Source organism: Nothobranchius furzeri, chromosome 9 (assembly GCF_043380555.1).
Source record: "Nothobranchius furzeri strain GRZ-AD chromosome 9, NfurGRZ-RIMD1, whole genome shotgun sequence".
Taxonomy (NCBI): domain Eukaryota; kingdom Metazoa; phylum Chordata; class Actinopteri; order Cyprinodontiformes; family Nothobranchiidae; genus Nothobranchius; species Nothobranchius furzeri.
This window is the reverse complement of record NC_091749.1, coordinates 73,625,001-73,651,835: the sequence shown is the minus strand read 5'-3', so window position 1 is coordinate 73,651,835 and position 26,835 is coordinate 73,625,001. Positions and strand designations below refer to the sequence as shown.

Below are 26,835 nucleotides of genomic sequence, written 5' to 3'. Positions count from 1 at the left end.
TATACACTGTTTGCTCCCATTTGTCTGCTAATTTATGCTTTTCTCTTAAGCGAAGATTTCGGACTAAAACACGATCTCCCACACCTAGTGTGGACTCACGAATGTTTCTGTCGAACCGTTCTTTGTTCTTCCTCGCTGTTTTTTGAGAGTTTTTTATGACAATGTCATAACTCTGTTCCAGATGACTCTTCAGTTCTTTAACATACTGAGAATGAGTTATAGAGGGCTTGTTCAAATGCGGTAACCCAAAGGCAATATCTATAGGCAACCGAGGCTGCCTACCGAACATTAGCTCGTAGGGAGAGTATCCCGTCACGTCATTTTTTTGTACAATTGTACGAGTGAGTAAGTGGTTTTACAAAATCGCGCCAGTGATGTTTCTCAGTGGCTTGTAAAGTTCCCAACATGCTGAGTAATGTACGATTGTACCGTTCAACGGGGTTGCCACGAGGGTGATAAGGGCTCGTTCTGACTTTACGGATACCAAGTAAAGAACAAAGTTCCTTGATTGTACGTGATTCGAAATCCCGTCCCTGATCACTATGAAGACGCTCAGGAAACCCGTAGTGGACTAAAAAATGTTCCCACAGGTTCTTCGCGACGGTGGTGGCTTTCTGATCTTTGGTTGGGATGGACACTGCATACTTTGTAAAATGGTCTGTAATCACTAAGACATCTTTAGTGTTCTTACTGTCTGGTTCTATGGAGAGAAAATCCATGCAAACTAACTCCATAGGTCTGGTGGTGGTAATACTCACCATTGGAGCAGCTTTGTCAGGGAGGGCCTTCCGACGGATACATCTTTCGCAAGTTTTAACTTTGATTTCGATATCACTAGCCATTTTTGGCCAGTAAAAACGGGACCGAATGAGATCTGTCGTACGTTCAACCCCAAGATGCCCCATATCATCATGTAGGCTTTGCATGACTGTTGAACGTAATGAATCAGGCAAGACTAACTGCAATGATGTCTCTGGTCCTAATTGGCGTCTCCGGTACAGTAAATCATTTTGAAACTCAAACCGTTTCCACTCTCTCAAAAGGTTAAGAACCACCGGGGGTTCTGCAATAGTATCAGTTGGCGGTTTATTGTCAGTCATAAGCAGCTGAATGACTCGGCCAATGGTTGGATCTTTCCTCTGCAAGGAGACAAGGTCAGCATGGTTATACTTGGGCACAGCAAAGAAACTGTCACTATTGTCTTCCAACTGGAATAGGTCTGGAATGGCCGCTGCAGACATGGCAAGTGACTGAACTAAACCACAAGGAGAATCAGTCTCATCCAAGACCATGTGCTTTTGGCATGTTGCCTTCACTGCTTCGGCTTGAAGTTGAAGCTCGACTTCTTTGACAGAGGATAAAAGATGAGATCGGAACTCATCTAGTCGTTGGCATTCCTCAGTGAATTTTGAGTTGTCTTCAGGTTTATCATGCAGCCTCCTAGACAGGCCATCCGCGTCAACGTTCTGTGTACCTGCACGGTATCTGATGTCAAAATTATAGGTGGACAACGCAGCTAGCCAACGATAGCTCGTTGCATCGAGTTTTGCCGTTGTTAAGAGGTAAGTTAACGGATTATTATCAGTAATGACAGTGAATGTGTTCCCATACAAATAGTCATGAAACTTATCTGTTATGGCCCACTTTAAGGCTAGAAACTCCAACTTGTGCGCAGGGTACCTAGTTTCACTAGAGCTTAAACCGCGACTTGCATAAGCGATTACCTGTGTGACACCGTTTTGCACTTGGTATAGCGCTGCACCGAGTCCGGTCGTACTAGCATCTGTGTGTACTAGATATGGGAGTTTTGCGTCCGCGTAGCCAAGAACTGGCGAAGTGGTAAGTTTTTCAATAATAGTTTGAAAGGACTTCTCACAGTCTTGGCTCCAACGATTCCCAAAGGGTTCTTTGGGGTTCAAGTACTTTGATCTACATGGTGGTGTTTTAAAGTTTTTCCGTTTGGGTGGATAACCAGCCGTGAGAGATGTTAGTGGCTTGACAATATTTGAGTAATCTTTAACGAAGCGTCGGTAATAACCGGTAAATCCTAAGAAAGATTGGAGTTCCTTCAAAGTCTGAGGCTTCGGCCATGTTTTGAGTGCTTCCACCTTATCTGGATCGGTTTTTATGCCATCTCGAGATACTATATGTCCAAGATAACGCACAGATGTCTGGAAAAAACGACACTTATCTGGTGATAGCTTGAGTCCGTATTCTCTAAGCCGTTCAAGAACGTGAGAAAGTCTGGTTTCGTGTTCTTCCAAGGAGTTGGAAAAGACGATCAAGTCGTCTAGGAAAACTAACACTTCCTTCAGATTAATGTCCTTCATACACTTTTCCATAACCCGTTGGAAAGTGCTTGGAGCATTTGTTATTCCTTGTGGCATACGGTTAAATTCATAAAACCCAAACGGGCAAACAAAAGCAGTTTTAGGTTTATCCTTTTCACACATCTCTATTTGATAGTAACCTGACTTGAGGTCCATCACAGAAAACCACTGTGATCCAGCGAGAGCAGAAAAGGACTCCTCCAAGTTAGGCAGGGCATATGCGTCGCGAATGGTTTGCAGATTAAGCTTTCTATAGTCTATACATAGACGTACCTCACCATTCTTTTTCCGAACTACCACTATTGGTGAGGCAAATGGAGACTCCGACTCTCTTATTATACCGGTTTCCAAGAGGGCTTCCAAATGTTTTCTCACGGCTTCATAATCATGTGGATGGATCGGCCGAGATTTCTGTTTGAATGGGGTCTCGTCTTTTAAGTTGATGTGATGTCTTATCTGTTGTGTATGACCAAAATCAAGATCGTGGTGCGAAAACACATCGGAGTAAGTGTTAAGTTTGTTGGTGATCCTCCCTTTCCATTCTTCGGACAAGGGCGAAGTACCGAAGTCAAAACTGAGAGGAGGGTTTGAAGGTGAAGTCTGTTGCTGCGAACTACACGCCGCAAGTACTTTCTGATCACTTTTGTCAGGTTCTGGATATGGCATAACACGATCGGCTTTAACTAACTCAGCGATCACACAGTTAGTGGGTAATGTGATGTCATGGTTAGTTTCGTTTCTTAGTACAACAGGTACTTTGTATGGACCATGTGAAGGTAAGGAAATGAGGCAACAGTCTACAATTATACCCCCTGGTAGAGAACCATTGGTGGGTTGTTCAATGAGTGCATAAGGCTCATGCTTGTTTTGGCTGGGTTGCATAAACCCTTCTAGTAACAGTTTTTTATTTGCAGGGAGAACTTCTTGGGTTCTCCCTCGAAGCTTCACCACACCAACTCGTCCATCTTTGCTTTGTTTTTTTCTGACTGCTAAGGCTTTTAGCACGTGTTGGTACCCATAAGAGAGTGCCTTGGAATCAGGTAAGTTATTGGCAGACAATTGCTCATACAAAGGATCGAGTGTGTTTGTGCCAATGAGTAGTGGTGTATCAGAGTTTGAGCTTATATCCGGAACCACTAACGCAAGGGTAGGTAACTCAAGTCCAGACTGATCGAGCTCTTTTGGAAATGTGACACTTATCTCTATGTATCCTAAATAAGGAACTGCTTGACCGTTTGCGCCCTCGACTTCTAACAGATTACTGATGGGTTTAATTGAGAGGTCAGGTAAGTGTTCTTGGTAAAAAGAATTGGCAATGGTGGTTACCTGGGACCCTGAATCCAGTAAACAATTACATTCAACACTGTTAACTGAGACTGTAGCTGTGCATCGCCCACCCACTAATCTTTTGGGAAGTTTTGGCACTGAATGAGCATGAACTGGCTTGCAAAAAAGTCTCTCTGTCCTTTCCTTAGAGGGACTTGGTTCTACTTTAGCACCTATCTGTCCCACGATAGGAGCTTCTACCGGTTTAAAGGAGGAGACTGAGCAATTGGCTTTGACATCTCCCACTCGCGCTGCTTCTGTCTAAGAGCAAGTCTTTTAGTTGCAACTAGTGCTGGATTTGGCTCGTTGCTACAGCTAGAAGCTATGTGCCCATCTTCTCCGCACTTAAAACAGTATCCAGGCTTTGGTCTGGGCACCACTGCTGTTATCTGCTGAATCTGTTTGGGCTCATCTGGAATTTTAGTCCCCACACGGGGTTTTGACTCTTTTTGAGTTTTCTTTGCCTTTTTATCTGTGTTGTTAACCTTAAGCTGTGCAATTTGGCTCCTGAGCTCAGCGATTTGTTTGCGTAAGTCATCACAGTTATCATCTATTTCCAGTTCACAAGTGTTTTTACTCTGAGAGCATGTTGTTTGCACATTTGAATACACTCTAGTTCGTTGTGCCCCTAAGTGTTGTTTCATGCGTGCTGCTTTAGTAGCCTGTTTGTCTTCTTCAGTGCGCAGTTTGAGGAGAAGTGCTGTAAAATGAGGCGGGTTGTCTTTCTTTTGTTCGAGTTGCAGGTTTGAAATCAGCGAGCTGTCCCAACAGCCTCTGCAAAACTGCTTGAGCAGCTGCTGGTCGGCGTCACTGGAGGAAATTCCATTCCTCTGAATAACTAGGTTTAACAAGGTGTATAACCTCTGAAAGTAATCGGAAGGTTTTTCACCACTGTCCTGGTTTGTGTTTAAAAAGCGAGCAAAGAGCTCGTCGCCGTCTTCGACAGCTGCGTAAGCTGAATCGAGATGTTCAAGGTACGTTTCCGGGTCGGATTTTGGACTAAGAGCTTTAACGATGCTCGCTGCTGGGGCTGACAGACTCTCCACGATTCTTCGTACAATTTGGGACTTGGTGAGTGAAGGATCATTTATGCATAACACTACACTACTACGCCAAGTATCATAGTCAGTTTCAAAAGAAGGGTGTGGAACTCGCCCTGAGAACGGTTTTAGTCTGTATTGTGAACTAGGCGGAGGGATAACCTCACTGCTTTTAACAATGTGTTCCACAATAACTCGCTGAACCTCAGGTGTGTTTAAAAGATTTGGTGGAATGCAAGGGTTTTGTTTTCCAGTCTCTGTAGGTGGACAATTGTCCTTTGAGTTGTTCATATAGTTAACTTCTGGTGTTAAAGGCAGGGAATATGTAACTTGGTCACTATGGAGCATTGGCTCTGGTTCAGTGACTGGTTCAGATGCATGGGTATCCCTTCCTAAAGATTCCCCAATTTTTGCCAGTTCCTCCATTAGAAGGTCTTTAAATGATTGATTGCTACGCGCAGCTATGTCCCTGAGCTCTGACAGATAGGCATCAGTGGCAGATGTGCTAGTTTCTAGACTGTACGCGCTGGCTAGGTCTTGAATATGGAAGAAAACATCTGGGTTCCTAGTACAAGGTTTGTCATAGGGTAAACATTGTTTCTTTAATTCCTTAACAGTGGCTTCATGTTGAAACTCCACAATAATCTGATCACAGTTTGGTAACTTAATGCGCCTGTTAACTGGTCCGAATCCTTCCATAAACCCAAAGACTTCGTTATCAAGGTCTGTATCAGTTAACCCACTGATTAAAACAGCATTTGAAACTTTGACCTTTTCTGTTTTCACAACTTCCATTTTAAAACACTCAAAAGTACCAATAATGCCAAAATGGCAAACCACTGTGACCTCCAGGCACTCTTATGATGTCAGTCAATGGTTAGCTAAGGTAACAACTCTACAATTCTCCTGGCTGGCTCGCCAAGTTTTATGTAACCGGATTACAGGATACAATAAGATAATTAAAAGAAAAAATAAACAAATGGGCCAATAATTAGGTTCGGGGAGAATTGGAGGTTGTTTAAGAATGACTGGAGTCACGGGTATAGCATGAAACGGTTTATATACTAAATTTTAATAATAATGGGAAATATAACACATAAAGATAACACACAAAAACAGATGAAAACAATCGACAATAGTAAAATGGTCGGTATGAGATTTGATCATATGAGTCACAAGTCAGCCGGCGTCAAGTCAAATCCCCACGCTTGGGGTGAAAGTCAGAGTCCGGTGGTGCGATTTTTTCCTACCGCACCGTTGAGATTGTTCACAGAAGAGAGCAGTCTGCTCTTCAGTTACTTGAGATGTCCTGGTTCGTTCAGTGGTTAAGGCTCGCCATCTCCCTCGTCAGGAAGAAATCCAGTTCTCGTTCCAAGTGAGTGATCATAGGAGTCGGGATCAAACCCAAGGAAAAAAAAAAACCCAGCCTGTAAACAACAGGACTGTTAGCGAGTTGGCATCGACCCTTCTCGTCACATCACAGCATAAAGTCTTACAGACTTAAACAAATGCTTCACTCTATTGGCATAGCCAATCATGTTTGGGTTCACAGTTCAACTAACATAACATCAATTTGATTGTCTATTAAAATAATTCTCAGTAGCTCTGGAAATATAATTACATATGACAACAATTGTTCAGCTCAATAGGCTCAGTTAGATTCTATTACTCTACACTATTCAACAAGAAATACATTCATGACAACAAGGATACATTTAGTTGTGTTTCTATACAGCATTGTGACACCTTGTATATCTGTAACACAATAAATAAATAAATAAATAAATAAATAAATAAATAAATAAATAAATAAATAAAATGTTCTATAACAAAATTCAACAAAATATAAATTCTGGTCCTTTGGTCCACCTTTGTAAAATAATTCCTCCCTAATCAGTTAGCTTTTATTTATTTTTATTTATCTATTTTTTTTTATTATTAAATGTTTGGTTAAGGGACGCATTGCTAATTCTATGGCGTTAGCTATAACGCCCCTGAGGACCTTGTACATCTAGGCCGTACCACCATTAACTGGCGGTTTGAGCCGTTAACTCCTGGGAATCCCATATGCCCTACCGCCGTTAACTGGCGGTTTGAGCCGTTAACTCCTATATGCCCTACCACCGTTAACTGGTAGTTTGAGATGTTAACTCCTGGGATCTAACGTCTAGCAGCCCACTGCTGTCACCTCGGTTGCTGTAATTAGCTTTTTGAATTTAATAATTTACTGAATTTAATCTCATTCACTCACCAACGCGCTCCAACGGTTCCCTCCTACAGAGGATTGGTTCACTCTGTCGTCTCCACACAAATCTATAAGAATGGAATTAATTTGATAAGCTATTTAAGTTTCCTTTTTTTTTTTAAGTTGCATCGTTAGCTTTTTCTCTTCTTTTTTCTTTACTCACCGCGTTGGTTCCAAGTTCCTAGCTCTTATTAGAAGGAGTCAAGTCCGCCTCTCCCTCTATCTATGCGGCACCCAAATCAGGGTTCTTCACGGCCTCGACCGTTGTTTTTTTTTCTCTCTCTCTCTCTCTCTAACCGCTCAGTCTTTGCTTTCTGTATCTGCGTGCTGCACAGCCGTTTGTCTCTCCTCTCGCTCAGCTGCGTCGCACGGTTTTATTTCGCGGAGGCGGGACTTATTTCTCTCAGCCAATGAAATTTCAGATTCCCACCTGGACCAATAGTATACAGCTTTCCTCTTCTGTTTCTGTTAGTGATGTTCAAGATTCTTGTTTTAACCGATGTTTAATATTAAACTCGTTATTTTAGTTATTCACCCTTCCAATAATTCATTATGAAATTATCTATTAGTTAATTAGATATCTATTAATTAGTATTGTTAATTTCCTTAATTTATATTTTATATTTTATCTAAATTGAGGATGGATCATATTAGTAAGCCAATTAGTTAATACCTCATTAAGGTTCTAGCTTCTGGGTTACAATAAGGATGCCCACCGGTACACTTGGTACCAGGGCAGCCTAGGTCACAGGTCGATGATAGATTTTGTAGTCGTATCATCTGACCTGCGGCCGTATGTTTTGGACACCCGAGTGAAGAGAGGGGCGGAGCTGTCAACTGATCACCACCTGGTGGTGAGTTGGATCAGATGGCAAGGGAACATGCCGCGTAGACCTGGCAGACCCAAACGCATAGTGAGGGTCTGCTGGGAACGCCTGGCAGAAGAACCTGTCAAGACGGTCTTCAACTCCCACCTCCGGCAGAGCTTTGACCACGTCCCGAGAGCAGTGGGGGACATTGAGTCCGAGTGGGCCTTGTTCCACTCTGCGATTGTCGAGGCGGCTGTTGCTAGCTGTGGTCGTAAGGTGGCCGGTGCCAGTCGTGGTGGCAACCCCCGTACCCGCTGGTGGACACCAGAGGTTCGGGGAGCCGTCAGGCTGAAGAAGGAGGCCTACAGGGCGTGGCTGGTCTGTGGGTCTCCGGAGGCAGCAGACAGGTACCGGATAGCCAAGCGGGGTGCAGCAGTGGCAGTTGCCGAGGCAAAATCTCGGGCGTGGGAGGAGTTTGGTGAGGCCATGGAGAAAGACTATCGATCGGCTCCAAAGAGGTTCTGGCAAACTGTCCGGCGCCTCAGGAGAGGAAGGCAGCAACTCGCTCACACTGTTTACAGTGGGGATGGGGAGCTGCTGACGTCAACTGAGGCTATAGTCGGACGGTGGAAGGAATACTTTGAGGAGCTCCTCAATCCCACCAATGCGCATTCCGAGGAGGAACCAGAGCTGGGAGGCCTGGGGATGGACTGTCCGATCTCGGGGGCAGAAGTTGCTGAGGTAGTCAAACAACTACACAGCGGCGGAGCCCCGGGGGCGGATGAGGTTCGTCCTGGGTATCTCAAGGCTATGGATGTTGTAGGGCTGTCATGGTTGACACGTCTCTACAACATTGCGTGGTCATCGGGGGCAGTTCCTAGGGAGTGGCAGACCGGGGTGGTGGTCCCCATCTTTAAGAAGGGTGACCTGAGGGTGTGTTCCAACTATAGGGGGATCACACTCCTCAGCCTCCCTGGAAAGGTCTACGCCAAGGTACTGGAGGGGAGGGTCCGATCGATAGTTGAATCTCAGATAGAGGAGGAGCAATGTGGTTTTCGTCCTGGCCGTGGAACTGTGGACCAGCTCTATACCCTTGCAAGGGTGATGGAGGGGGCATGGGAGTTTGCCCAACCAATCCACATGTGCTTTGTGGATTTGGAGAAGGCTTATGACCGTGTCCCCAGGGGCACCCTGTGGGGGACGCTCCAGGAGTATGGGGTGGGTGGCTTTCTGTTAAGGGCCATTCAGTCCCTTTACCAGAGGAGCGTGAGTTTGGTCCGCATAGCCGGTAGTAAGTCGGACCTGTTCCCAGTGAGGGTTGGACTCCGCCAGGGCTGCCCTTTGTCACCGGTTCTGTTCATCACTTTTATGGACAGAATTTCTAGACGCAGCCGTGGTGTGGAGTGTGTCGAGTTTGGTGGCAGGAGAATCTCGTCTCTGCTTTTTGCGGATGATGTGGTCCTCCTAGCTTCATCCAGCTCTGACCTTCAGCTCTTGCTGGGTAGGTTCGCGGCCGAATGTGAAGCGGCTGGGATGAGGATCAGCACCTCCAAATCTGAGACCATGGTTCTCGACCGGAAAAGGGTGGCTTGCCACCTCCGGGTCGGGGGAGAGGTCCTACCTCAAGTGGAGGAGTTTAAGTATCTCGGGGTCTTGTTCACGAGTGAGGGTAGGAGGGATCGGGAGATCGACAGGCGGATTGGTTCGGCGTCTGCAGTGATGCGGACGCTGAGCCGATCTGTCGTGGGGAAGAGGGAGCTGAGCCAGAAAGCCAGGCTCTCGATTTACCGGTCGATCTACGTCCCAATCCTCACCTATGGTCATGAGCTTTGGGTAATGACCGAAAGAACGAGATCGCGGATACAAGCGGCCGAAATGAGTTTCCTCCGTAGGGTGGCCGGGCTCAGCCTTAGAGATAGGGTGAGGAGCTCGGACATTCGGGAGGGACTCGGAGTAGAACCGCTGCTCCTCCGGATTGAAAGGAGCCAGTTGAGGTGGTTTGGGCATCTGGTCAGGATGCCTCCTGGACGCCTCCCCGGGGAGGTGTTTCGGGCATGTCCTGCCGGCAGAAGGCCCCCGGGTCGACCCAGGACACGTTGGAGAAGTTACATCTCCAATCTGGTCCGGGAACGCCTTGGGGTCCTGCCGGAGGAGCTGGTGGACAAGGCCGGGGAGAGGATGGCCTGGAGCTCCCTAGTTGGGATGCTGCCCCCGCGACCCGGACCCGGATAAGCGGAGGAAGACGACGACGACGACGACGATCAAAACCGATAGGGGCGCTATCGGCCAATTACGATCAAATGCCGATCCATCGTTGCATCCCTATTGGTTACTGTTACTGCTTGTTTAATAACTTCTCAGATCTAAATAACGATGGAATTTTAATATGGAACAATATGGAACATTCTGCTGTGTCCTATAATCAACCTCGGACCGCGTGGCTCATAGGTTAGAAATAAAAAGACATTTTTGAAGAGAATTTAATAAAAGCTGTTATGGTGAATCTGAAAACTGGACAGTTTTAAACGCAAACCAGAACACCAACCCCCCTCATCCCCCTTCCCTGAGACGCTTCCGCCGGAAACCCACGATGTCAGAGGAAACGAGATTGCGCTAAACACCAGCCGCCGTTTTCTAGGTCCAAACGTCAAACGATGATTTTCTTTTTTGGGACTCTGGTAGTTTGTCCTAAAGCTGAAGCGGTAGCATCCGGCTGTTTCTCCTCTGATGTTATTGAGCGGAGAACCTCTCACACCAGTGCTGTTCTGCTGCTGATTACGTGAGTGAGTGATGAGTGGAGCGCCCAGGGAAGTGTGGCGGTTCGGTGAGACCGACAACCGGATGGTCCGATGGTTGGCTTTGGCCCAAAACGTGTTCAGGGTGTCCGCGGGTCCTTAAAAAGTTTTTTAAAGTCTTAAATTTGCGCTTTGGGCTTCCTGACAGGGTTGCGGAAGGCGCTTTATAAATAAAGCTTTGATTGATTGATTGATTGATAAATTTGCTTTTACAAATGTAAGGCCTTAAAAATCATAAAAAATGACAAATAATCCTTAAATACAGTTTCCAAATGTCTTAAATTACCAAAGACCCAATAAAATAGATTCTATTATTTCTATAAAATTTTCGTGAATTTCTAGTGTTCAGCATTTTTTGAGTATGATAATAGCATAAGCGGAACCGTACACATTCAGTTGGTTGTGAAAGGGGGATATTTTTAGATGAGCACATTAGCTGGTTAAGCTAGTGGGAGCTAGCGCCATGGGGAAGTGCAAGGGTGTTTCTCAATGTCAAGGCGCCTTGCTTACGAGGACACGGTCCTTCCTTGGTCAAAGAAAACGGTTAAATGGAACAGACTTGCATCACGTGACCGCGGCTTCCACTGCTGTCGTGTAACGTCACGTGACACGGGAGACAACGTTATATTTTATATGTATTCGTTTCAATATAAATATAAAACGAGCTTTTACTTTATAAATTGTGTTTATGTTTATTAAATTAAAAATATAAGTGAGTTATTACCCGCTAGCCACCGAAGCTGCAACTACTAAGCTACTAACCAACTATAGATAACTTCTTTGGATCTAAAAAAAAAAACCATACATACCTACATACATACATATACAGATGAGGTTAAAACCTGGATGTCTGCAAATTTTTTACATTTTAATAATGACAAGACTGAGGTCATGCTTTTTAGTCCTAGTGTGTCCAGTGGGCCATGTTCTGCTGACCTTGGTCCACTAGCCCTTTTCTTGAAACCTGTAGCGACCAGTCTGGGAGTCCGGCTTGACAGTGACCTGCTTCTGGAAAAGCAAATCAGTGCCGTCACCAAAGCCAGTTTTTATCAGTTAAGGAGGATCGCCAAGGTTAAGCGTCTGCTCCCAAGTCATGACTTTGAGACGGTGATTCACACGTTTATTACATCACGTCTAGACTATTGTAACGCACTGTACCTTGGTCTTCCTCAGTCTCACTTCTCCCGTCTTCAAATGGTGCAAAATGCAGCAGCACGCCTATTGACGGGTTCGAGAAAGAGGGAGCACATTACCCCAAGTTTAGCTTCGCTGCACTGGCTGCCTGTGGTTTATAGGGTCCAGTACAAGGTTCTTTTATTGGCTTTTAAAGCTGTACATGGCCTTGCTCCGCAGTATCTGTTTGAACTTTTAGTTACTCACTCCCCGTCTCGGTCACTGAGGTCAGCCGACCAGTTTCTCCTGGAGGTGCCGAGAACAAAGAGAAAGCTCAGGGGTGATGGAGCTTTCTCAGTAGCAGCTCCAAGGTTGTGGAATGCTCTCCCGATTCAGATTAGGATGGTTTTGTAACCCAGAAGCTAGAACCTTAATGAGGTATTAACTAATTGGCTTACTAATATGATCCATCCTCAATTTAGATAAAATATAAAATATAAATTAAGGAAATTAACAATACTAATTAATAGATATCTAATTAACTAATAGATAATTTCATAATGAATTATTGGAAGGGTGAATAACTAAAATAACGAGTTTAATATTAAACATCGGTTAAAACAAGAATCTTGAACATCACTAACAGAAACAGAAGAGGAAAGCTGTATACTATTGGTCCAGGTGGGAATCTGAAATTTCATTGGCTGAGAGAAATAAGTCCCGCCTCCGCGAAATAAAACCGTGCGACGCAGCTGAGCGAGAGGAGAGACAAACGGCTGTGCAGCACGCAGATACAGAAAGCAAAGACTGAGCGGTTAGAGAGAGAGAGAGAGAGAAAAAAAACAACGGTCGAGGCCGTGAAGAACCCTGATTTGGGTGCCGCATAGATAGAGGGAGAGGCGGACTTGACTCCTTCTAATAAGAGCTAGGAACTTGGAACCAACGCGGTGAGTAAAGAAAAAAGAAGAGAAAAAGCTAACGATGCAACTTAAAAAAAAAAAGGAAACTTAAATAGCTTATCAAATTAATTCCATTCTTATAGATTTGTGTGGAGACGACAGAGTGAACCAATCCTCTGTAGGAGGGAACCGTTGGAGCGCGTTGGTGAGTGAATGAGATTAAATTCAGTAAATTATTAAATTCAAAAAGCTAATTACAGCAACCGAGGTGACAGCAGTGGGCTGCTAGACGTTAGATCCCAGGAGTTAACATCTCAAACTACCAGTTAACGGTGGTAGGGCATATAGGAGTTAACGGCTCAAACCGCCAGTTAACGGCGGTAGGGCATATGGGATTCCCAGGAGTTAACGGCTCAAACCGCCAGTTAATGGTGGTACGGCCTAGATGTACAAGGTCCTCAGGGGCGTTATAGCTAACGCCATAGAATTAGCAATGCGTCCCTTAACCAAACATTTAATAATAAAAAAATAGATAAATAAAAATAAATAAAAGCTAACTGATTAGGGAGGAATTATTTTACAAAGGTGGACCAAAGGACCAGAATTTATATTTTGTTGAATTTTGTTATAGAACATTTTATTTATTTATTTATTTATTTATTTATTTATTTATTTATTTATTTATTTATTTATTGTGTTACAGATATACAAGGTGTCACAATGCTGTATAGAAACACAACTAAATGTATCCTTGTTGTCATGAATGTATTTCTTGTTGAATAGTGTAGAGTAATAGAATCTAACTGAGCCTATTGAGCTGAACAATTGTTGTCATATGTAATTATATTTCCAGAGCTACTGAGAATTATTTTAATAGACAATCAAATTGATGTTATGTTAGTTGAACTGTGAACCCAAACATGATTGGCTATGCCAATAGAGTGAAGCATTTGTTTAAGTCTGTAAGACTTTATGCTGTGATGTGACGAGAAGGGTCGATGCCAACTCGCTAACAGTCCTGTTGTTTACAGGCTGGGTTTTTTTTTTTCCTTGGGTTTGATCCCGACTCCTATGATCACTCACTTGGAACGAGAACTGGATTTCTTCCTGACGAGGGAGATGGCGAGCCTTAACCACTGAACGAACCAGGACATCTCAAGTAACTGAAGAGCAGACTGCTCTCTTCTGTGAACAATCTCAACGGTGCGGTAGGAAAAAATCGCACCACCGGACTCTGACTTTCACCCCAAGCGTGGGGATTTGACTTGACGCCGGCTGACTTGTGACTCATATGATCAAATCTCATACCGAGCATTTTACTATTGTCGATTGTTTTCATCTGTTTTTATGTGTTATCTTTATGTGTTATATTTCCCATTATTATTAAAATTTAGTATATAAACCGTTTCATGCTATACCCGTGACTCCAGTCATTCTTAAACAACCTCCAATTCTCCCCGAACCTAATTATTGGCCCATTTGTTTATTTTTTCTTTTAATTATCTTATTGTATCCTGTAATCCGGTTACATAAAACTTGGCGAGCCAGCCAGGAGAATTGTAGAGTTGTTACCTTAGCTAACCATTGACTGACATCATAAGAGTGCCTGGAGGTCACAGTGGTTTGCCATTTTGGCATTATTGGTACTTTTGAGTGTTTTAAAATGGAAGTTGTAAAAACAGAAAAGGTCAAGGTTTCAAATGCTGTTTTAATCAGTGGGTTAACTGATACAGACCTTGATAACGAAGTCTTTGGGTTTATGGAAGGATTCGGACCAGTTAACAGGCGCATTAAGTTACCAAACTGTGATCAGATTATTGTGGAGTTTCAACATGAAGCCACTGTTAAGGAATTAAAGAAACAATGTTTACCCTATGACAAACCTTGTACTAGGAACCCAGATGTTTTCTTTCATATTCAAGACCTAGCCAGCGCGTACAGTCTAGAAACTAGCACATCTGCCACTGATGCCTATCTGTCAGAGCTCAGGGACATAGCTGCGCGTAGCAATCAATCATTTAAAGACCTTCTAATGGAGGAACTGGCAAAAATTGGGGAATCTTTAGGAAGGGATACCCATGCATCTGAACCAGTCACTGAACTAGAGCCAATGCTCCATAGTGACCAAGTTACATATTCCCTGCCTTTAACACCAGAAGTTAACTATATGAACAACTCAAAGGACAATTGTCCACCTACAGAGACTGGAAAACAAAACCCTTGCATTCCACCAAATCTTTTAAACACACCTGAGGTTCAGCGAGTTATTGTGGAACACATTGTTAAAAGCAGTGAGGTTATCCCTCCGCCTACTTCACAATACAGACTAAAACCGTTCTCAGGGCGAGTTCCACACCCTTCTTTTGAAACTGACTATGATACTTGGCGTAGTAGTGTAGTGTTATGCATAAATGATCCTTCACTCACCAAGTCCCAAATTGTACGAAGAATCGTGGAGAGTCTGTCAGCCCCAGCAGCGAGCATCGTTAAAGCTCTTAGTCCAAAATCCGACCCGGAAACGTACCTTGAACATCTCGATTCAGCTTACGCAGCTGTCGAAGACGGCGACGAGCTCTTTGCTCGCTTCTTAAACACAAACCAGGACAGTGGTGAAAAACCTTCCGATTACTTTCAGAGGTTATACACCTTGTTAAACCTAGTTATTCAGAGGAATGGAATTTCCTCCAGTGACGCCGACCAGCAGCTGCTCAAGCAGTTTTGCAGAGGCTGTTGGGACAGCTCGCTGATTTCAAACCTGCAACTCGAACAAAAGAAAGACAACCCGCCTCATTTTACAGCACTTCTCCTCAAACTGCGCACTGAAGAAGACAAACAGGCTACTAAAGCAGCACGCATGAAACAACACTTAGGGGCACAACGAACTAGAGTGTATTCAAATGTGCAAACAACATGCTCTCAGAGTAAAAACACTTGTGAACTGGAAATAGATGATAACTGTGATGACTTACGCAAACAAATCGCTGAGCTCAGGAGCCAAATTGCACAGCTTAAGGTTAACAACACAGATAAAAAGGCAAAGAAAACTCAAAAAGAGTCAAAACCCCGTGTGGGGACTAAAATTCCAGATGGGCCCAAACAGATTCAGCAGATAACAGCAATGGTGCCCAGACCAAAGCCTGGATACTGTTTTAAGTGCGGAGAAGATGGGCACATAGCTTCTAGCTGTAGCAACGAGCCAAATCCAGCACTAGTTGCAACTAAAAGACTTGCTCTTAGACAGAAGCAGCGCGAGTGGGAGATGTCAAAGCCAATTGCTCAGTCTCCTCCTTTAAACCGGTAGAAGCTCCTATCGTGGGACAGATAGGTGCTAAAGTAGAACCAAGTCCCTCTAAGGAAAGGACAGAGAGACTTTTTTGCAAGCCAGTTCATGCTCATTCAGTGCCAAAACTTCCCAAAAGATTAGTGGGTGGGCGATGCACAGCTACAGTCTCAGTTAACAGTGTTGAATGTAATTGTTTACTGGATTCAGGGTCCCAGGTAACCACCATTGCCAATTCTTTTTACCAAGAACACTTACCTGACCTCTCAATTAAACCCATCAGTAATCTGTTAGAAGTCGAGGGCGCAAACGGTCAAGCAGTTCCTTATTTAGGATACATAGAGATAAGTGTCACATTTCCAAAAGAGCTCGATCAGTCTGGACTTGAGTTACCTACCCTTGCGTTAGTGGTTCCGGATATAAGCTCAAACTCTGATACACCACTACTCATTGGCACAAACACACTCGATCCTTTGTATGAGCAATTGTCTGCCAATAACTTACCTGATTCCAAGGCACTCTCTTATGGGTACCAACACGTGCTAAAAGCCTTAGCAGTCAGAAAAAAACAAAGCAAAGATGGACGAGTTGGTGTGGTGAAGCTTCGAGGGAGAACCCAAGAAGTTCTCCCTGCAAATAAAAAACTGTTACTAGAAGGGTTTATGCAACCCAGCCAAAACAAGCATGAGCCTTATGCACTCATTGAACAACCCACCAATGGTTCTCTACCAGGGGGTATAATTGTAGACTGTTGCCTCATTTCCTTACCTTCACATGGTCCATACAAAGTACCTGTTGTACTAAGAAACGAAACTAACCATGACATCACATTACCCACTAACTGTGTGATCGCTGAGTTAGTTAAAGCCGATCGTGTTATGCCATATCCAGAACCTGACAAAAGTGATCAGAAAGTACTTGCGGCGTGTAGTTTGCAGCAACAGACTTCACCTTCAAACCCTCCTCTCAGTTTTGACTTCGGTACTTCGCCCTTGTCCGAAGAATGGAAAGGGAGGATCACCAACAAACTTAACACTTACTCCGATGTGTTTTCGCACCACGATCTTGATTTTGGTCATACACAACAGATAAGACATCACATCAACTTAAAAGACGAGACCCCATTCAAACAGAAATCTCGGCCGATCCATCCACATGATTATGAAGCCGTGAGAAAACATTTGGAAGCCCTCTTGGAAACCGGTATAATAAGAGAGTCGGAGTCTCCATTTGCCTCACCAATAGTCGTAGTTCGGAAAAAGAATGGTGAGGTACGTCTATGTATAGACTATAGAAAGCTTAATCTGCAAACCATTCGCGACGCATATGCCCTGCCTAACTTGGAGGAGTCCTTTTCTGCTCTCGCTGGATCACAGTGGTTTTCTGTGATGGACCTCAAGTCAGGTTACTATCAAATAGAGATGTGTGAAAAGGATAAACCTAAAACTGCTTTTGTTTGCCCGTTTGGGTTTTATGAATTTAACCGTATGCCACAAGGAATAACAAATGCTCCAAGCACTTTCCAACGGGTTATGGAAAAGTGTATGAAGGACATTAATCTGAAGGAAGTGTTAGTTTTCCTAGACGACTTGATCGTCTTTTCCAACTCCTTGGAAGAACACGAAACCAGACTTTCTCACGTTCTTGAACGGCTTAGAGAATACGGACTCAAGCTATCACCAGATAAGTGTCGTTTTTTCCAGACATCTGTGCGTTATCTTGGACATATAGTATCTCGAGATGGCATAAAAACCGATCCAGATAAGGTGGAAGCACTCAAAACATGGCCGAAGCCTCAGACTTTGAAGGAACTCCAATCTTTCTTAGGATTTACCGGTTATTACCGACGCTTCGTTAAAGATTACTCAAATATTGTCAAGCCACTAACATCTCTCACGGCTGGTTATCCACCCAAACGGAAAAACTTTAAAACACCACCATGTAGATCAAAGTACTTGAACCCCAAAGAACCCTTTGGGAATCGTTGGAGCCAAGACTGTGAGAAGTCCTTTCAAACTATTATTGAAAAACTTACCACTTCGCCAGTTCTTGGCTACGCTGACGCAAAACTCCCATATCTAGTACACACAGATGCTAGTACGACCGGACTCGGTGCAGCGCTATACCAAGTGCAAAACGGTGTCACACAGGTAATCGCTTATGCAAGTCGCGGTTTAAGCTCTAGTGAAACTAGGTACCCTGCGCACAAGTTGGAGTTTCTAGCCTTAAAGTGGGCCATAACAGATAAGTTTCATGACTATTTGTATGGGAACACATTCACTGTCATTACTGATAATAATCCGTTAACTTACCTCTTAACAACGGCAAAACTCGATGCAACGAGCTATCGTTGGCTAGCTGCGTTGTCCACCTATAATTTTGACATCAGATACCGTGCAGGTACACAGAACGTTGACGCGGATGGCCTGTCTAGGAGGCTGCATGATAAACCTGAAGACAACTCAAAATTCACTGAGGAATGCCAACGACTAGATGAGTTCCGATCTCATCTTTTATCCTCTGTCAAAGAAGTCGAGCTTCAACTTCAAGCCGAAGCAGTGAAGGCAACATGCCAAAAGCACATGGTCTTGGATGAGACTGATTCTCCTTGTGGTTTAGTTCAGTCACTTGCCATGTCTGCAGCGGCCATTCCAGACCTATTCCAGTTGGAAGACAATAGTGACAGTTTCTTTGCTGTGCCCAAGTATAACCATGCTGACCTTGTCTCCTTGCAGAGGAAAGATCCAACCATTGGCCGAGTCATTCAGCTGCTTATGACTGACAATAAACCGCCAACTGATACTATTGCAGAACCCCCGGTGGTTCTTAACCTTTTGAGAGAGTGGAAACGGTTTGAGTTTCAAAATGATTTACTGTACCGGAGACGCCAATTAGGACCAGAGACATCATTGCAGTTAGTCTTGCCTGATTCATTACGTTCAACAGTCATGCAAAGCCTACATGATGATATGGGGCATCTTGGGGTTGAACGTACGACAGATCTCATTCGGTCCCGTTTTTACTGGCCAAGAATGGCTAGTGATATCGAAATCAAAGTTAAAACTTGCGAAAGATGTATCCGTCGAAAGGCCCTCCCTGACAAAGCTGCTCCAATGGTGAGTATTACCACCACCAGACCTATGGAGTTAGTTTGCATGGATTTTCTCTCCATAGAACCAGACAGTAAGAACACTAAAGATGTCTTAGTGATTACAGACCATTTTACAAAGTATGCAGTGTCCATCCCAACAAAAGATCAGAAAGCCACCACCGTCGCGAAGAACCTGTGGGAACATTTTTTAGTCCACTACGGGTTTCCTGAGCGTCTTCATAGTGATCAGGGACGGGATTTCGAATCACGTACAATCAAGGAACTTTGTTCTTTACTTGGTATCCGTAAAGTCAGAACGAGCCCTTATCACCCTCGTGGCAACCCCGTTGAACGGTACAATCGTACATTACTCAGCATGTTGGGAACTTTACAAGCCACTGAGAAACATCACTGGCGCGATTTTGTAAAACCACTTACTCACTCGTACAATTGTACAAAAAATGACGTGACGGGATACTCTCCCTACGAGCTAATGTTCGGTAGGCAGCCTCGGTTGCCTATAGATATTGCCTTTGGGTTACCGCATTTGAACAAGCCCTCTATAACTCATTCTCAGTATGTTAAAGAACTGAAGAGTCATCTGGAACAGAGTTATGACATTGTCATAAAAAACTCTCAAAAAACAGCGAGGAAGAACAAAGAACGGTTCGACAGAAACATTCGTGAGTCCACACTAGGTGTGGGAGATCGTGTTTTAGTCCGAAATCTTCGCTTAAGAGAAAAGCATAAATTAGCAGACAAATGGGAGCAAACAGTGTATATAGTTCTCAAACAGATGGAAAACTTGCCAGTATACACTGTAAAACCAGAGAACGGAGAAGGACCCAACAGAACACTCCACAGAGATCTTTTACTGCCTTGTGGTTTTCTCTCTTCATTAGAAAATGAAACAGAACGCGTTACGAAACCTAGCAGACCTCATACAAGACAGAGTTCAGCCTTAGAACCTGACCCAGATGAGCCACTTGACGAAGAGGTAGATGAGTTTTATTACTCTGATCTTCCACAAGTGCTAAACCGACCATCCTATCAAATAGCGGTCACCTTGCCAAATAGGGAACTCATAGCAGATTCAGGACCGGTAAATAATATTCAACAACAAAACACACTATCCTTACACACAGGGGATCGCAAGGAACCAACCTTAGCTGGTAATGAAAATGCTGAATTGTCCTTACTTGACAAAGGCATCAACACCGAAACATTCTTACCTGACAGAATGAGTGAAACTGCGACATTCTTACCTGAAAGAGTGAAAGAAGCAGCAACATACTTACCTGAAAAAACGAAAAAAAACGAAGTATACTTACCTGACGTAGAAACGGGGGATGAAACTAACACAAACCTACCTCAATTGGATGGTGTCCTAAAGTCGCAGCAACGTGATGTAAGTTTTGAACCCATCATACACGATCAGACACATACATCTGAAAAGACCAAAGTCTTAGAGAATAGCTCATCAGCTCTGTCGGAAACAGAGAGCTCACTTCGTCCTGTCTCAGTTGAGAATCAAACCGAAACGGATGAGCATGATACTGTGCAACCAGAGATGTATGTCAGGAGATCTGAACGAAGTAGTCAGCCTCCTCAAAGACTAACTTACTCTCAATTGGGCAATCCACTAGTGACCGTAGTTAGGTCCCTTTTCCAAGGACTTAATAAAGCTTTTATTGACTCTCTTACTCAAGAAGTTGTGTACCCCGTAGAAACAATGCACAGGGACGTGCATGATATTTAATGGGGGAGGATGTAACCCAGAAGCTAGAACCTTAATGAGGTATTAACTAATTGGCTTACTAATATGATCCATCCTCAATTTAGATAAAATATAAAATATAAATTAAGGAAATTAACAATACTAATTAATAGATATCTAATTAACTAATAGATAATTTCATAATGAATTATTGGAAGGGTGAATAACTAAAATAACGAGTTTAATATTAAACATCGGTTAAAACAAGAATCTTGAACATCACTAACAGAAACAGAAGAGGAAAGCTGTATACTATTGGTCCAGGTGGGAATCTGAAATTTCATTGGCTGAGAGAAATAAGTCCCGCCTCCGCGAAATAAAACCGTGCGACGCAGCTGAGCGAGAGGAGAGACAAACGGCTGTGCAGCACGCAGATACAGAAAGCAAAGACTGAGCGGTTAGAGAGAGAGAGAGAGAGAAAAAAAACAACGGTCGAGGCCGTGAAGAACCCTGATTTGGGTGCCGCATAGATAGAGGGAGAGGCGGACTTGACTCCTTCTAATAAGAGCTAGGAACTTGGAACCAACGCGGTGAGTAAAGAAAAAAGAAGAGAAAAAGCTAACGATGCAACTTAAAAAAAAAAAGGAAACTTAAATAGCTTATCAAATTAATTCCATTCTTATAGATTTGTGTGGAGACGACAGAGTGAACCAATCCTCTGTAGGAGGGAACCGTTGGAGCGCGTTGGTGAGTGAATGAGATTAAATTCAGTAAATTATTAAATTCAAAAAGCTAATTACAGCAACCGAGGTGACAGCAGTGGGCTGCTAGACGTTAGATCCCAGGAGTTAACATCTCAAACTACCAGTTAACGGTGGTAGGGCATATAGGAGTTAACGGCTCAAACCGCCAGTTAACGGCGGTAGGGCATATGGGATTCCCAGGAGTTAACGGCTCAAACCGCCAGTTAATGGTGGTACGGCCTAGATGTACAAGGTCCTCAGGGGCGTTATAGCTAACGCCATAGAATTAGCAATGCGTCCCTTAACCAAACATTTAATAATAAAAAAATAGATAAATAAAAATAAATAAAAGCTAACTGATTAGGGAGGAATTATTTTACAAAGGTGGACCAAAGGACCAGAATTTATATTTTGTTGAATTTTGTTATAGAACATTTTATTTATTTATTTATTTATTTATTTATTTATTTATTTATTTATTTATTTATTTATTGTGTTACAGATATACAAGGTGTCACAATGCTGTATAGAAACACAACTAAATGTATCCTTGTTGTCATGAATGTATTTCTTGTTGAATAGTGTAGAGTAATAGAATCTAACTGAGCCTATTGAGCTGAACAATTGTTGTCATATGTAATTATATTTCCAGAGCTACTGAGAATTATTTTAATAGACAATCAAATTGATGTTATGTTAGTTGAACTGTGAACCCAAACATGATTGGCTATGCCAATAGAGTGAAGCATTTGTTTAAGTCTGTAAGACTTTATGCTGTGATGTGACGAGAAGGGTCGATGCCAACTCGCTAACAGTCCTGTTGTTTACAGGCTGGGTTTTTTTTTTTCCTTGGGTTTGATCCCGACTCCTATGATCACTCACTTGGAACGAGAACTGGATTTCTTCCTGACGAGGGAGATGGCGAGCCTTAACCACTGAACGAACCAGGACATCTCAAGTAACTGAAGAGCAGACTGCTCTCTTCTGTGAACAATCTCAACGGTGCGGTAGGAAAAAATCGCACCACCGGACTCTGACTTTCACCCCAAGCGTGGGGATTTGACTTGACGCCGGCTGACTTGTGACTCATATGATCAAATCTCATACCGAGCATTTTACTATTGTCGATTGTTTTCATCTGTTTTTATGTGTTATCTTTATGTGTTATATTTCCCATTATTATTAAAATTTAGTATATAAACCGTTTCATGCTATACCCGTGACTCCAGTCATTCTTAAACAACCTCCAATTCTCCCCGAACCTAATTATTGGCCCATTTGTTTATTTTTTCTTTTAATTATCTTATTGTATCCTGTAATCCGGTTACAGTTTCATCACCGTCGGGTTTTAAATCACTCTTAAAGACTCTTCTGTTCTCAGCTGCTTTTAATTCAGTATGAGAATGCATCTGTTTTTAGTAGCTTTTATGTCAGTTTGATATGTTTGTTTTATCATGTTTTTACCTTGTGATGAACTTTTTATCTTGTTTTTAGATTTTTTAGGGAACTTCTGTTCGTTTTGTCTTGTTAAGCACTTTGGTCAGCTTTTATGCTGTTATAAAGTGCTATATAAATAAAGTTGACTTGACTAAATGAGTTGACTTACTTTTAAACTCGAAAATTGTCTCCGAAATAGCTGCCGGCTTCTGATCCGCCGTCCTTTTGAAAATACCGCGGTGTATTTTGGGTTATTTTTGGCCAAGGCTAGGCTACAAGACACCTCCAGTGTGTCCTTGCTCAGCTAGCTAAACGTCTACCAAACGGAGAACACACGCCTCGGTAGAACGTGAACAATGGAACACGTCTTGGCGGCTCCTGATGACGTATCTCCTAGGCAACCGGGGCGGGGCCAAGACATCAAGGCAAGGTTCCTTGGCATTGAGAAACACCCATGGTTTAATGGTAACTGGATGGCTAATGCCACGTTCGCGACGTGTTTAGCACCGGTTCCAGGCAATAGCTGGAAATTATTAGCCTGGCAAGCCAGATTAAATAAATGTATTATTTAGTCTGGCCACGCTCCACTGACGGTTCTCGGTTGTGGGGCGGGTTCTACCGTTGTCTTTCAAATGATCTCCGCATTCCACTGGACAATGAATGTGACATCCTCTTGTTTCACTCTGTTGCATCATCCCACCCACCAGGCATATAGAGTGCCCTGATTGGCCCACAAAGCGGATAAAGCTCTGTGATTTGTTCACTAAGCAGATAGAGCACTATGATTGGCCCACCATTATGGACCAATCACAGCTCTTTATGTGTTTGAAACCCCTCTGGAGAGCTGTGATTGGCTAGCCAGAGTCTTGGTAGGAGCTGCGGAGGTTCCAGTGGAGCGTGCCTAGACCAAACTTTGCAAAGCAAGAATTTGGTCTAGTTCACTAGGCTAGGAAATTATAGCTTAAATTTGGTCAAAGTGGCCTCAAAAAAGGTCTTAAAAAGTCTTAAATTTGGCTTCCTTAAACCTGCAGATACCCTGCTGTTGTTGGTGGAGGTTTTAGATAAATGCCACTTTATTGTTATTAATATTATTTTCATTTTAATGCCCATAGTATATTTATAGTGACACTACATTAGAAAGTTGTCGAGGCATGAAAAACATTTTTTGAGCCAATTTGTTTTCCACGTTTGCCATTGCAGCTTTCATTTACCAGAAAATATTTGTACACCGTTCTATGGTGAGAAAAGGCCAAAGCATGAGAATAAATATAATTTAAACTCCTGTTCTGCGCTTTTGCAGGTATGAGGATGGCCAGGTAGGAGATGCCAACATCAACACCCAGGAGCCCAAGGTCCAGAAGGAGATAATGCGAGTGATTGGGACCCAGATCTACTCCAGCTAATGGAGGTTCAGCAGCAGATCCACTCGCCTCTGCTGGAGGAGGCAGGCGGGCAGACAGTTGAAGGGAATGTTGGGGTGAGCTGTCCTCAGGCTGGATACTGAAGGATGAAGGAGTTTTTAGGCACATCTCTACCAATATGGTTTTTATTCTGATCCTCTCTTCTTTTCTTCCTCCTCTGGGTTCATCTCCTCTAGTTGATGGCATCACTTGTTCCTTTGAGAGTCGGTCTGTTTGTCTCGATTTAAATCAGCTCATCTCATTTGGGAACATGAATTTTCCGGTTTAAACATTCAGTGGAGTCACCAGGTCTGTTGTCCACATCCATCACACATTAGGGCCGCCACAGTTATCCTTGTTTACTTTCACTGATTCCACTGACTATTTTTAAATTATTCATGTGAATTTGTAGTAAAAAAAAATTTCAAATAGGTGTTTCTGTACTTTATGAAACTATGATCTTTCATCTATTTATTCTTTAAAGAACTAGAGTTTGTGAAAGGTTTCTCGTAGACAGCACTCGGATTTTAGCCTCAGAATGAAGAAAGGTGACTTACATTTAATTAATTTGATCATAAGAACTGTTTTAAATTCATTTTTACAGAAAAGTCTGAAAATAACATTTCTGAATGTTTTGTTTATTATGTAAAAAACTGCAAGTTTTGATGAGAAAAAGTGAACATTTACTGGTAACTGAATTATTTGTGTTATTAATACAGCTCTGTTTGCCAGGGGGTTGGTGTTACAGTGCTAGATTTAACACAGCTCAGAGGCCTTCAGGTGTTTTGGTGTGTTCACCATTGTTACAAAAATATATTTAATGATTTAATCATTTCCAACTCGAATTCTTGCACAGCTGCTTTGACTTATAACATTTGTGGTTTGCAGAAGCTATGATGGGTGAAATATCAGATGTCAGATTTAAAAGCACTATTCTCTGACTCCAAAACAAGAGAACAATCCAATTACTCTTCATCATCCATGTGTTATGTTGTTTATTTATTTTTAAGTGCTCACTAGTAATCCATGATCTGGGCAACTCATTTAACATCTATGCATACGAAGTACACCAAGGACTCACAAACTATTGATCCAATGTAAAGAAAATGATGGATCCCAATACTTCAGCATCCGCTCCGGTCTGCACCGGTCCGGAAGGGATCACATCCTGTCCACCTGTAATTTAGTTCAATTCTCAACCTCATTGAGTTGAACCTTTTAGGTTTCATTTAGGATACTAGCAACCTTGTATAGCTAGTTTATCATTTAGTCATGTATGTATGTATGTAACTATGTACATATGTAAGATCACATGTATGTACGCACATATGTATGTATGTATGTATGTATGTATGTATGTACGTATGCATGTATGTATGTACATACATACATACATGCATACGTACATACATATGTATGTACGTATGCATGTATGTATGCATGTACATACATACGTATGTATGTATGTACATACATATGTATGTACATACATATGTATGTACATACGTACATACATATGTATGTACGTATGTATGTATGTATGCATGTATATACATACGTATGTATGTATGTATGTACATATGTATGTATGTATGTAGGTACGTATGTATGTATGTAGGTACGTATGTATGTAGGTACGTATGTATGTATGTAGGTACATTTGTGTGTGTTTAGTTTCCTTTTTTTGATTATTCACTGTAAGTTGCACTTTTACAACATTTGCCTAAACTGGAGAAACTGTCCCCAGACCTGCAGTGGACAGAGCAGTGGGAGAAAGAGGCGTTGCAAAAACGACTTAAAGGGTCAACAACATTCTGGTGTCCAACACCTGAACCTGTACTGAGATGGTCTTTCGTTGATCTCCTGCATCCTGACTGCCAAATGGACAGAGAGACATTAAAGAGAAGCAACTTGTATATATGAACACCGGAGACACTGGTGAAACAAACTGCCCTGGAAGATGTGCACATGATGGACATGATGGACATGATGGACGTGTGAAACAGACCCAGTGATTGCCGGACGTCTAATAGCTGATATCTGTTTCTGCCAGAAGGTATGAGCTCCAAGCCTGTGCCTCTGTGTCTCTGGTCAGCGTTGCTTCTGAGATGATGTTGACAACAATGATGGTGATTATGAAGATGAAAGGAGGCGCTGGAGGAGAAAAAGAATAAAGCTTCATTTTGCACAGTTTTACAAACAGTCTTTTTTGCTTGGATGTCTGTTAAAAATAGTGCTGTCATTAGGGGGGGGGGGGGGGGGGGGGGGGGCTTGTTCTACTCAGGTTTTGAACAGAAGGGGGCACTGTTACTCCACTTCCAACAGACCGTCTGTTCCAACCTTTCTTTGACTCTAAACTCACCTATCATTTATTTTGTTCTGGGCGTTGACATGAAACCGGTCACCTGTATTCATGGAGTCATTATGTCTGTGGAGAATTCAGGAAGGTTAGCGTCACTCAAAGACCGAGAAATAGGATTTAAATTGGTTAAAGTTTTTCAGACTTTTTAAAATAACGTTGTTAATGTTTTACTCTGTGAGCAGGGCTAGGAAATGTTGAATTATATGAATATGATAAGTATATTTCATAGTACAGATTAGATGACATTT

At 42.8% G+C, this 26,835-nt stretch overlaps 1 protein-coding gene across 11 annotated transcripts in view; it reads left to right on the top strand.

Moving 5' to 3' along the window:
• Positions 1 to 26,418, top strand: part of LOC139071863 (protein mono-ADP-ribosyltransferase PARP6) — a 64,299-nt gene extending 37,881 nt beyond the window's left edge. For 5 of the 11 annotated variants that reach the window (XM_070555181.1, XM_070555183.1, XM_070555176.1 and 2 more), the window contains exon 23: positions 13,589 to 13,974. In XM_070555181.1, coding sequence (XP_070411282.1) covers positions 13,589 to 13,697 — 109 coding nt within the window. In that variant the 3' untranslated portion in view covers positions 13,698 to 13,974. Of the gene's footprint in view, positions 1 to 12,700; positions 12,763 to 13,588; positions 13,975 to 24,125 lie in introns of those variants that run through there. The other 6 variants (XM_070555182.1, XM_070555184.1, XM_070555180.1 and 3 more) reach the window with 3 other exon arrangements.
• The last annotated feature ends 417 nt before the right edge of the window (positions 26,419 to 26,835 follow it).